Genomic DNA, 12,273 nt, shown 5'->3' with positions numbered 1-12,273 from the left:
AACCTACAGAAGTTTACAACGTACCTAACTTTTAAAATTCAATTGTTTTTTATTTTTCCGAAATACAGCAGAAAAAGTATTACAACATCCAAATAATATGAACATACAAGTACATCACATTTCACAAAGAGACAACTTGCATAGTCAGATATCAGGATATGTATCTCGGATGTTAACAGACAAACAAACAATACAAACATAAAAGCATACCTAACTTTTCAGGGGACTTTTTAGAATAAGTTGTCATATGTGTGTACCTAAGAAATAACACTATTTCTGGCCATTATATATTTTGTATATGACTTTTTTTTCTGAGATAGTGGGTAGAGCAACCCTTGATGACATCGCCCACTCATTCCTGATTTTTTTTCTACGTGTCAATTACAAAGTTGTTACGTATATATACTAGTCCTACTCAATGAATAAGAATATCATCAAAAAGTTAATTTATTTTTAGTAATTCAATTCAAAAAGTGAAACTCATATATTATACCGATTCATTACACACAGTGTTATCTATTTCGATGCCCCGTGCAGTTGCCACGTATATAAACGTTGACAGCCTTGAACGGAGTTTAATGAGTGCAGTACTTCTTCAGTGTGAGCTGCGCTGCACTCATGTCTGCCGAGGCTTTAAGAGCCCCGGACTGCACCCCCCCACTGTAGATAGCACCACACACAACCCCCTGTAGATAGAGCAAAACCCTCTGCAGATAGCGCTACCTAAGCTCAGTCCAGCATCGGGATCCCCGGCCAGTGCTCTCTTAGTGGGAGCTCCTGTTCATCGTCAGGGGCTCTCTCTTGGAGCGGAATCCCCGGCCGACACTCTGACCGGGGATTCCGCTACTAGAGAAGCCCCTGGCGTCACTATCCATATATGGACAGTGATGTCAGCGGCTCTCTCTAGGAGCGGAATCCCCGGTGTAAAATCGCTCTGTGCCGGGGAATCCGCTACTGGAGAAGCCCCCAGTTGTCACTATCCATATATGGAGAGTGACATCAGGGGCTACTCCTGGAGCAGAATCCGCGGGCAGTGAACTGCCGACGCTGAGGCATGGGATTCCACTTTTAGAGTTAGCCCCTAACGTCACTGTCCATATACGTACAGAGACATCATGGGCTCCGGCCAGATGGATTTTGATTTTGCTCCTACAGTGAGCTACAGGGGTGCTATTTACCTGAAGGGTGTGCCAATTATGGGGGGGGGGTTGATACATATAGGGGGAGTGGCACTATCTACAGGGGAAGTGGCGCTATCTGCAGGGGAAGTGGCGCTATCTAGAGAGGGGATGTTGCTATCTACAGGAGGGTGGCGCTATCTACATGGGGTGGCGCTATCTACAGGAGGGTGGACGCTATCTACAGGAGGATGGTGCAATCTACAGGGGGATGGTGCAATCTACAGGGGGAGGTACTATCTGCAGGGGGATGGTGCTATCTACAGGTGGTGGCGCTACCTGCCGGTAGCACTATTTACATGGGCACTGTGGCATTATGTGGGCAATGCCTACAGGGGACACTGTGGCAATATCTACATGGGCACTGTGTGTGGCACTATGTGGGAAGTATCTACAGTGGGAACTGTGGCACTATGTGGGCGCTGCGGCACTATTTACAGTGGGCAATGTGGCGCTATCTACATTGGTATTGCATCACTATCTAAATGGGCACTGTGGTGTTTTCATGTGGCTGCGACAAACAAAGCCCTAAGGAATAAAATTCATCCTTTTTTTAACGTCCATGAAAAATGGATGGCAAATCTCGGTGAAAACGGTCAGATGGCCGGGAAATGGATTCAAATTTTGAGACACACTGATGCAAAACAGCCATGAAAAGCTGACAATTGATCCGTTGTTAACTGCCCTTTTTTTCACATCATGTGAATATAGTTTTATAGCCCTCTTATCCGCTCACAGCGATCCAGGGTGACAGCGTGTGTGTGTATATATATATATATAATATAATATAATATAGAGAAATATATATAAAAAATGACAAAAAAATTTGTTTCTTTTCTTATTTTTTGGGATTTGTCTGCTCATAATAAAAATTAAAAACATGGAATTAATTAAACTAATCTAAAAAATGAAAGACAAAGTAAAAATAGTTGTGATATTCAAAGCGGTTGCAAAGATATTATCGTTTAAATAAGTGCATATCAGAAATGGAAAATTTGACCTGGACACAGGGGCATCAATGTCCCTTGGTCATGAAAGGGTAAATAAACCCAATTTCAAAAATGATTTTTAATACCGAAATGTTGGCTTACTGAAAAGTATGCACAGTATATACACTCAATACTTGGTCGGGGTTCCTTTTGCATGAATTACTGCATCAATGCGGTGTGGCATGGAGGCGATCAGCCTGTGGCACTACTGAGGTGTTATGGAAGCCCAGGTTGCTTTGATAGCTCGTCTGCATTGTTGGGTCTGGTGTTTCTCATCTTCCTCTTGACAATAGCCCATAGATTCTCTATGGGGTTTAGGTCAGGCGAGTTTGCTGGCCAATCAAGCACAGTGATACTGTGGTTATTAAACCAGGTATTGGTACTTTGGCAGGGTGGGCAGGTGCCAAGTCCTGCTGGAAAATGAAAGCAGCATCTCCATAAAGCTTGTCAGCAAAGGGAAGCGTGAAGTGCTCTAAAATTTCCTGGTAGACGGATGCGTTGACTCTGGACTTGATATAACACAGTGGACCAACACCAGCAGATTACATGGCTCCCCAAACCATCACTGACTGTGGAAACTTCACACTGGACCGCAAGCAACTTGGATTGAGTGCCTCTCCACTCTTCCTCCAGTTTCCAAATGAAATACAAAATTTTATTTAATCTGAAAACAGGACTTTGGACCGCTGAGCAACAGACCAGTCCTTTTTCTCCTTAGCCTAGGTAAGAAGTTTCTGCCGGTCTTAAGGAATGTGACGGTTGTAGCCCATATCCTGGATACGTCTGTGTGTGGCGGATCTTGAAGCACTGACTCCAGCCGCAGTCCACTCTTTGTGAAGTTCCCCTGGATTCTTGAATGGCCTTTTCTTGACAATCCTTTCAAGGCTGCGGTTATCCCTGTTGCCTGTGCACCTTTTTCTACCACACTTTTTCCTTCCTCTCAACTTTCCATTAATATGCTTGGATACAGCAGTCTGTGAACAGCCAGCTTCTTTAGCAATGTCCTTTAGTGGCTTACCCTCCTTGTGGAGAGTGTCAATGACTGTCTTCTGGACAACTGTGAAGTCAGCAGTCAAGTCAGCAGTCTTCCCCATGATTGTGTAACCTACTGAACCAGACTGTTGGACCATTTAAAGGCTTAAGAAACCTTTGCAGGTGTTTTGTATTGTATAGCTGATTAGGGTGTGTCACCATGAGTCTACAATCTTCAACTTTTACCCAATATTCTAATTTTCTGAGGTACTACATTTTGGGTTTTTATTAACTGTTAGCCATAATCTTCAACATTAAAATAATTTTTTTTTATGAATCTATATAATATATGAGTTTCACTTTTTTAATTTAATTACTGAAATAAATTAACATTTTGATGATATTCTGATTCATTGAGAAGGACTAGTATGTGTATAGTAGGTAATATTGTTTGTAGACATGTGTCATTATTGTCTATTGTACATAGTATATTCTATTTTGTAATATTATACATCATTGCATTATGATAGTTAAATAATGAAGCAGAGATGTACTGTATAAAATGATGCTATAAATATTAAGTATACATACCTATGTTTTCTGTAAACACAAGGGAAGTATCCATAGAAAGACAGTCAATATCTACTTGGCCTCCTTGTATTCTGTACCAGTTTGCTTGTAAGTCTACAGAACCATCAAATCGGTCTTGAAATCCTGCCCTTGAGCTGTCGTTCATTCCAATAAGGACATCATCTAGTGCCCACTGACCAGACTCTTTCCCTGAGATGGGAAAACCAGGAAAAAGGACACATTTTTCAAATCCCCGAACAGGTGGATGCACATCATAGCACGGGCAATCATTGCACAATAAAAAACAACATCAGACTCTTATTAGGTATTTTTCCGCTGCAAATGTTGGTGCAGATTTGGGCCAATTACGCAACGAATCTGCAGCAACATTTGCATATTTGACAGGTAATTCAGACGTTGCAGATATAACAGCGGACTTGCCACAGATTTCGGTTTTTGCATTGCAAAGGCTGAAATCCGCAGTGAAATTCCGCTGCTTCTCCGCAACATAATGAGCATGCTGCGGAGGGAAAATTCTGCACCACAGCCTGATTTCCGCACAGTTATTTTCCACAACGTCTGAAGTTTCTTAAAGATGTATAGAAAACAAATGTAAAAAACGGCTGCTACAGAATTCCACTGCGGACTGTCCGCAGTAGAATTCAACAGCAATTCCGCCACGTCTGAATGTGGCCTTAGAGTTACAGCTGTCTGCTTTTAATATTATAGTATCTGCAACATTTCTGCTTTACCTAAACCAATCTATAATGATGTGTAATAGTGGTCATTAACATAAGCATTTTTCTGGAATATCACAGTTATCAAAGGTCATGAGATGAATTTACTTCAACATACTGTATAACTATAATTCTGTTCCTGGATATGAATACTGGTTACACAAAAAGCCTGGAATTACACAAGCAGTTTCTAATGCCGTTTTTTTTAGCCAAACACAGTGGCTATAAAAGAGAGGAGATGTAAAAGTCTTTCCTTTATACTTTTCTTTCCATTTGGATCCACTTATGGCTTTAGCTCCAAAAAACGGTGTCAAAAACAGAACCAAAAACAGCATGTGTGATTCTAACCACAAAGAGGTTTTACTGTTATGTAAATATGACTTATTAACAGCACATGTAGAGCTCTCAATGTGCCATACATTTAGTGTTAAAATTCTGTCTCGCAGCAATGATCTTGGAGCTCAAGGCTTCTGAAGGCGTTTACATATGATAGTCCATAGTTGTATATGTTTATAGGGATCTATGTATATATCCCATTTGTATGAACAGACATATGAAAATACGAACTGAACCTCCCTTCAACTGTAGCTTCCAAGATCCTGTAGATCAGATTTTACGTTTAAATTATTTTTTATTGAATAAAAACTCCTCTTTTGAACAACATTTTCCAAAATTGCACAGTTTAAGTCTACATAAAAGTGGTTGTCCACTTTGATAATCCCTTGGTTAGAAGGATACTCAAATAATAAGCTAGTCATAGGGTGTCTCACTGCTTGAGCCTCTAGCAATTTATGGAAAAATCCGGCAGCAAGTGTTCAATTCCCCTGCAGTGCCACCAGAGGAGAAATAGCATTACATGGTACCAATTAAAATGGGCGTTGCAGATTCTCCAGAGTAAGAGATGCTCTTTGTAGCCACTCTCCACTATGGCTAATTGATGAGCGTCCAAACAGGGGATCCCCATCTATTAACTCAGAATTCCCCAAAAAACTATTTGAAAATGGCTTTTCTAAAGTTTACTTTACATATTTTGTGACCCTATTAAGTTATATTGGGGCAGATTTATTAATTCTGTCCTAAATTTAGACAAGATAACCAAACAGGCAGAAACAGCGCCAAATCTATCACAATGGCGCACACTGTATTATAAATTTGGCACATTTTGCAAGACATGTTAGACACTTTCTCTTCCTTACATCACCTTTTGGCTGGTGTATCAATATTTTGTGACACACAGTGCACGCCGTTAACAAATATAGCACATTTTATGGCATTTTAGAACACTCTTTTGCTCTCCGTCAGGCTAATGGAGCCCTGTGGACAGGTTTAACAAGTAGATCGGGAGCTTTCCCGATGTACATATTAAAAGTAGAGCTGAATCACATTGTTAAGGAGTGAAAGGTTCTGCCATCATCATCTTGAGTTTTAATAAACAGTGTATTACCGGTTTTGAGCACATGTAATATATTGAAGGCCACACATCATAGAACAGCTTTAAATATGGATATATCTGTCATGAGCTAGCCATAGAAGTAATGATTATCGCTAACAACAACAACAACATATAAATGTTATGATTGTTAGTGATAATAATTTTGTCTAAGGTACAGACAATGATTAGTCATGTCCAGTGGAAAGCGGAGCGCTAATGCTTCAAAATTTGTCTTGGTCATCAGTGGTAAATGTAAATTGAAGCATTTACTGTACTATTAGCCAAGAAAAAAAACAGGTGGCGCAATGCAAATGTTTCATATTTCCTTTGATATGAACAATTTTCTATTGTATGAATTATCTTTTTGTGTATGACTTTTCACTCACTAATGTTCTGAAAAAAAAAAATAATATGTGAACACTGCAAGGATTGCCGCCAAACCTATATGTCTAGGGCCGGCTTTAGCTGATTTAGGCCCCATGCACACGAACGTAAAAACGCCCGTAATTACGTGCCCATAGACTTCGATTTGCCACGGGTACCTTCCCATTAGCTTACGACAGTAAGTGGTTTAACTTCAAAAACCTGTAACAAAAAAAAGTTAATAATTACCCAGAACTCCCTGCTTCTTCCTCCAGTCCGGCCTCCTGGGATAACGTTTCAGCCCATGTGACCGCTGCAGCCAATCACAGGCAATCCAGGGAGGTCGGACTGGATGTCAAAAGAGGGACGCGTCACCAAGACAACGGCTGGGGTACACGTGAACTTCTTTTACTTTCAATCGCTGCGTTCTGCTGCGGAAACTCTGCCCGAAAGGGCTGCCCCTTCTCTCTATCCAGCACTGATAGAGAGAAGTGGCTGCCGATTAGTGCAGTGCAATATAGCAGAGAAAACGGGTCCGTAAATACTGGTGGAATACGGGTGACAAAGGACCCGTATTTACGCCAGTATTTACGGACGGAAAAAAATAAGTTTGTGTGCATGGGGCCTTACTTATAAAAGTGCATAAAATACACTGTCAACAACTAAGTAATGTATCATAGTTATCACATATTAACCCCCTTTGTTAAGCTTGGTGTTTAATATGAATCTTATTAAACATGGCCAAATAAAAATGAAAGCATCATGGGATGAAAGTAGGGGATCACAAACCCTGAAATAAACATAGGCCACAGCCCATAGGAAGAAAGCCAGTACTTACAGCTGACCTTGCTTTAGGCATTAAACTATCAGTTAAGTCCTTGGTATTTACATGCTATTAAACTGCAATGTACATATGCTTGTAAAAATATTTGTTAAGGGTTTAGTAAAATTGCTAGCAAAAATATATAAGAATCCTAAAATGATAGTAAAAGGCATTCAAGCAAATAGTTAAGAATAACATTTCTATTCCTCTGCTTTTCCTTAAACTATGCTGCCTAGGCACATATTTATTCTGCTAATTTTTACTGTCTATGGTCTCAAAAGTTAGGGAAGTTCTTTTTCTTTAACCTACCGTGCTGTGGTTGCCACCATCTGAAAGCAGTAGAAGATGTCTTGGCATCATGGGGTAACTCTATAGAAATTATTTGTGGATCCAGATAGGACAAGAAATCCAGTTCTCGTAACAAATTCCAGCTGATGCCATTGTCATTTGTATACTGGACAACAATACCTGAAGGGTTGGCATTAAAAGAATAAAAATGCCGTAAATATGAAAGTAAATACACATTAAGTATACATTTCCTGAAAATATGAAGAGCACCTCCCCAGGAGGTATACTAAGAGCTTTAACAACCTTAACAAAATAACAAAATTACTATGTTTGAGACAATCCATTGAAACTGAAAATTACTGTGTAAACCTTGCAGTGGTTAGAAAGCTGATGGTCTATCAAAACAAGCGTAGTTCACAGGGCAACGTATACCTTGTCCTAACATGAGAATGAAATAACAACAGCAACAATATTATGCTTGTGCACTTTTCAGCCCTACCACTTCCACTGATGACGTGGGGTACAAAAAAGAAACATTTTCATGTTCATTTACACATCTTATACATGGAAACAAACAGATATCAGCAACAGAGCCTAGAAAAATAACGAAACGGTAGAAAACAAATGGAGGAATTAATTGAAGAAAATATTCTGTTTCAAAAGCCTTCAAACAGGCTGGACTCGTCATAAAAGATGCTAAAGAGGTATTCCCATCACATTATGTAAAGACAATATGACAATATAGAAGGAGGCCAACCTCTGAGATTTTGAGAATGAAACCTCTTTAACATTTTCCCTGCATAGCGGCGCTGCCAGTCATCTGCTTTTAAGGCTATGTTCACACGGAGTATTTTGGGGGAGGAATATCTGCCTCAAAATTCCGTTTGGAACTTTGAGGCAGATATTCCTCTCCCTGCACGCCGATTTTCGCGGCAATTATCTCGCCGTTTTTCGCCCGCGGCCATTGAGCGCCGCGGGCATAAAACAGCGAGAAATACGCTTTCTCCTGCCTCCCATTGAAGTCAATGGGAGGTCGGAGGCGGAAGCGCCCGAAGATAGGGCATGTCGCTTCTTTTTCCCGCGAGGCAGTTTTACTGCTCGCGGGAAAAAGACGCCGACGCCTCCCATTGAAATCAATGGGAGGTGTTCTCGGGCCGTTTCTGCCGAGTTTTGCGACGCGGTTTCCGCGTCAAAAAACTCGGCAAAATACCCCGTGTGAACATAGCCTAAGGAACTGCAACACAGCTGACTTCAAGGGAATGGGACTCTGCTGCAGTTCCCTGAACCGGAGTGGCTAGGAGTGCTGCTTTTTTTTAAGTATGCACAGCACTGAACTTCATTCTGATCGGTCGGGGTCAGTTGGAGGGCAGTCGGATCCCCACCAAACAACAAGTGATGCATAACCCATCACTTGTGATACTGAAACATAATCATTATAGATTTTGCTAATAATCAAAGGCCAATATTATATGCTTACGCTAATGCTCTGCCTCTGAAATGTATTTTCCAGAAACCTGCTAGCTAAGGTTATTCTTGAACGATATTCTCGGAATGTCAGACTGCTGGCCTAAGACCCAAAACATACACATATATGGTATCACCGTGAGCATAACGACTCGAGCAATGAAGTTAACACATTAATTAAACTGCCGGGTGATTGGCAAAACGCAAAAAACAACTGCAAAATTCCTTTTTTTCCTATTCCCCACAAAAAAATTAATAAAAGTTAATCAATAAGTCCTATGTAGCCTAAAATAGTATCAATGAAAACTACACCTTGTCCTGCAAAAAACAAGCCCACATATGGCTACATATATACGGAAAAGTAAAAAAGTTACGGCTCTTGGAATGCAGCGATGAAAAAACAAGTAATTTTTTTTAAAAGGGTTTTTATTGTAAAAACGTAGGAAAATATAAAACCTTTACATATTTGGTATCACCGTAATCGAGCCAACCCATAGAATAAAAGTAACGTTATTTACCCCACATAGTATACAGCGTAAATTTAAAACGCAAAAAACAATGCTGGAATAGTTGTTCTATTTTCAATTCCCTCCTAAAATAAAGTTGCTAAAAGTTAATCAATATTTTATATGCACCCAAAAATGATGCAATTGAGAAATACAACTCGTCCTGCATAAAACAAGCCCTTATATGGCCCTTATACGGCTTTGTCGATGAAAAAATAAGAAGTTATAACTCTTGGAATGAAAAAACAAAAAATAATCCTTGGTCATTAAGAACAAAAAAAGCCTGGTCTTTAACCGCTTCCCGACCGCCCACAGTAAATTCACGTCGGAGCTTGCTGGGCTCTGTGCAGTGCCGACGTGAATTCACGGTGGGTGTTAAAAGCGCGATCCGGGTGTCTCAGAGTAGCGCTGACACCCGGATCGCGCTGTTATCCCCTGCCTCTAGTCCCGGAGACATGACCGGGACCTAATTGGTCCAGGTCCCGGTCATGTGATCGCAGGGAAAGTTTGTTGTAGCAACGAACTAGAAAGTTTGTTACTACAACAAACTGGAAAGTTTGTCGCTACAACAAACTTTCCCGGGGACCGATTGCAGGTGCTGCAATCGGTTATAAGGCAAAACCGGAGGCCATACAACAGCCCCCGGGTCTGCCAAGCACAGCAGCGTATGAGAACCAGCCGGATGCTGGTCCTCATAAGCTTCCTGTCAGTGTGACTCTCAGCGTCACACTGTCAGTTTATAATACGTTACACTACCTAGGTAGTGTAATGTATTATAGCAGCGATCAGTGCTGCAGATCTTCAAGTAAAACAAGTAAAAAGTAAAAAAAAAAGTAATAAAAATGTTTTATAAAAGTGTAAAAATAAGTTATAAGTTACAAAAACAAAAAATGCTTTTTTTTCCCATAATATGTCTTTTATTATAGAAAAAAAATGAAAATGTTAAAAAAAGTACACATATTTGGTAACGACCCAAACTATAAAACTATAATATTATTTTTCCTGCATGGTGAACAGCGCAAAAAAAATTATTAAAAAACAATGTCAGAATCACTATTTTTTTGGTCATCAACCCTCCAAAAATATAGAATAAAAAGTGATCAAAAAGTCGCATGTACCTTAAAATAGTACCAATAAAAACTACAACCCGTCCCGCAAAAAACAAGCCCTTACACAGCTTTTTTGACTGAAAAATAAAAAAGTTATGGCTCTCAGAATATTGTGACACAGAAAATAAATAATTTTATCGAAAAGGGATTTTATTGCGCAAACGCCACAAAACATAAAAAAACTATATACATATGGTATCGCCGTAATCGTATCGACCCGTAGAATAAAGTAAAATGTCATTTATAGCGCATGTTGAAAAGTGTAAAAAAAAAAGACAAAAAACATTGTCAGAATTAGTTTTTTTGTCACTTTGCTTGCCCAAAAAAATCGAATAAAAAGTGATAAAAAAATCACATGTACCCTAAAATGGTACCAATGAAAACTACAGATTGTCCCGCAACAAATAAGCCCTCGCATGGCTCCGGTGAAGAAAAAATAAAAAAAGTTCTGGCTCTCAGAATATAACGACAGAAATTGTGCAGTGTCCAAAAGCGGATAAGATCGGGCGCCATTTATCAGTGCGACACCGGCCACATACGGATTATTATTTATTTACCGAATTATTATACCCTCTTATTATGTCCTGATGTACTCTGTCCAATTTACAAATACCCTCACATCATAAACTGAAATACCAGCAAAACCCCAAACAGAAAAGTTACCAAGCAAAATCTGCGCTCCAAAAGCCAAATGGCGCTCCCTCCCTTCTGAGCCCCACAGCGTGCCCAAACACCAGCTTACGTCCACATATATGATATTTTATATCCGGGTGAACCCGCTCAACATTGTACGAGGTATTTGTCTTCAGTGGCACAAACAGGGCACAACATATTGTGCATTAAAATGGCATATCAGTGGAAAATTTACATTTTCACTTTGCACCATCCGCTGCGCATTAACGCCTTCACGCACCAGGAAGGTTATATATGCGGAGGGTTATATATGGAGCGGGCTCATGCGCTGCGCCCGCTCCATATTCTGCAGGGACTAATGGATAGGAACAGCGATTGCGCTGTTACAGGAGCCTGTAAAAATGATATTATACTGCAATACATTAGTACTGCAGTGTATTGTACCAGCGACCTAATGATCGCTAGTTCCAGTCCCCTAAAGGAACTTTTGGGAGGTTTCCACTGTTTTGGTACCTCAGGGGCTTTGCAAATGCGACATGACACCCGAAAACCATTCCAGCTAAATTTGAGCTCCAAAAGCCTAATATTGTTCCTTCCCTTCTGAGTCTTGCCGTGGGTCCAAACAGCAGTTTATTACCGCATATGGCGTATTGCTGTAATCATGACAAATTGTTTTACAAATTTTGGGGTGATTTTTCTCCTTTATTCATTGTAAAAATTAAACATTTCTATGTTTTTTCAGAAAAAAGTAGATTTTCATTTTCATGGCCTAATTCCACTAAATTCAGCAAAAAAACTGTGGGGTCAAAATGCAAACTATACCCCTAGAAAAATTCCTTGAGGGGTGTAGTCTACAAAATGGGGTCACTTTTGGGGGGTTTCCACCATTTTTCTCCCTCCAGGGCGTTGCAAACGCGACATGGCACTGAAAACCAATCCAGCAAAATCTGTGCTTCAAAATCCAAATGGCGCTCCTTCCCTTCTGAGCTCTGCTGTGGGTCCAAACAGCAGTTTAGTACCACATATGGGGTATTGCTGTAATCGGGAGAAGTAGCTTTACAAGTTTTGGGGTGCTTTTTATTCTTTATTTCTTGCAAATATTTTTTTTTATATTTTTTCAGAAAAAAAGTAGATTTTCACTTTCACAGGCAAACTCCAATAAATATAGCAGAAGACCTGTGGGGTCAAGATGCTAACTATACACCTAGA

General features: G+C 40.1%; 1 protein-coding gene across 4 annotated transcripts in view; it reads right to left on the bottom strand.

Annotated features, from left to right (window-relative positions):
• RELN (reelin) overlaps positions 1-12,273 on the bottom strand; it is a 749,731-nt gene that overhangs the window by 90,577 nt on the left and 646,881 nt on the right. For all 4 annotated transcript variants that reach the window (XM_075857310.1, XM_075857311.1, XM_075857308.1 and 1 more), the window contains exons 32-33: positions 7,374-7,532; positions 3,731-3,919 (exon numbers count right to left, since the gene is read on the bottom strand). In XM_075857310.1, coding sequence (XP_075713425.1) covers positions 3,731-3,919; positions 7,374-7,532 — 348 coding nt within the window. The remainder of the gene's footprint in view (positions 1-3,730; positions 3,920-7,373; positions 7,533-12,273) is intronic.

Source organism: Rhinoderma darwinii, chromosome 3, assembly GCF_050947455.1.
Source record: "Rhinoderma darwinii isolate aRhiDar2 chromosome 3, aRhiDar2.hap1, whole genome shotgun sequence".
NCBI lineage: Eukaryota > Metazoa > Chordata > Amphibia > Anura > Rhinodermatidae > Rhinoderma > Rhinoderma darwinii.
The sequence above is the reverse complement of the archived record's forward strand: the minus strand, read 5'-3'. Positions and strand labels throughout refer to the sequence as shown.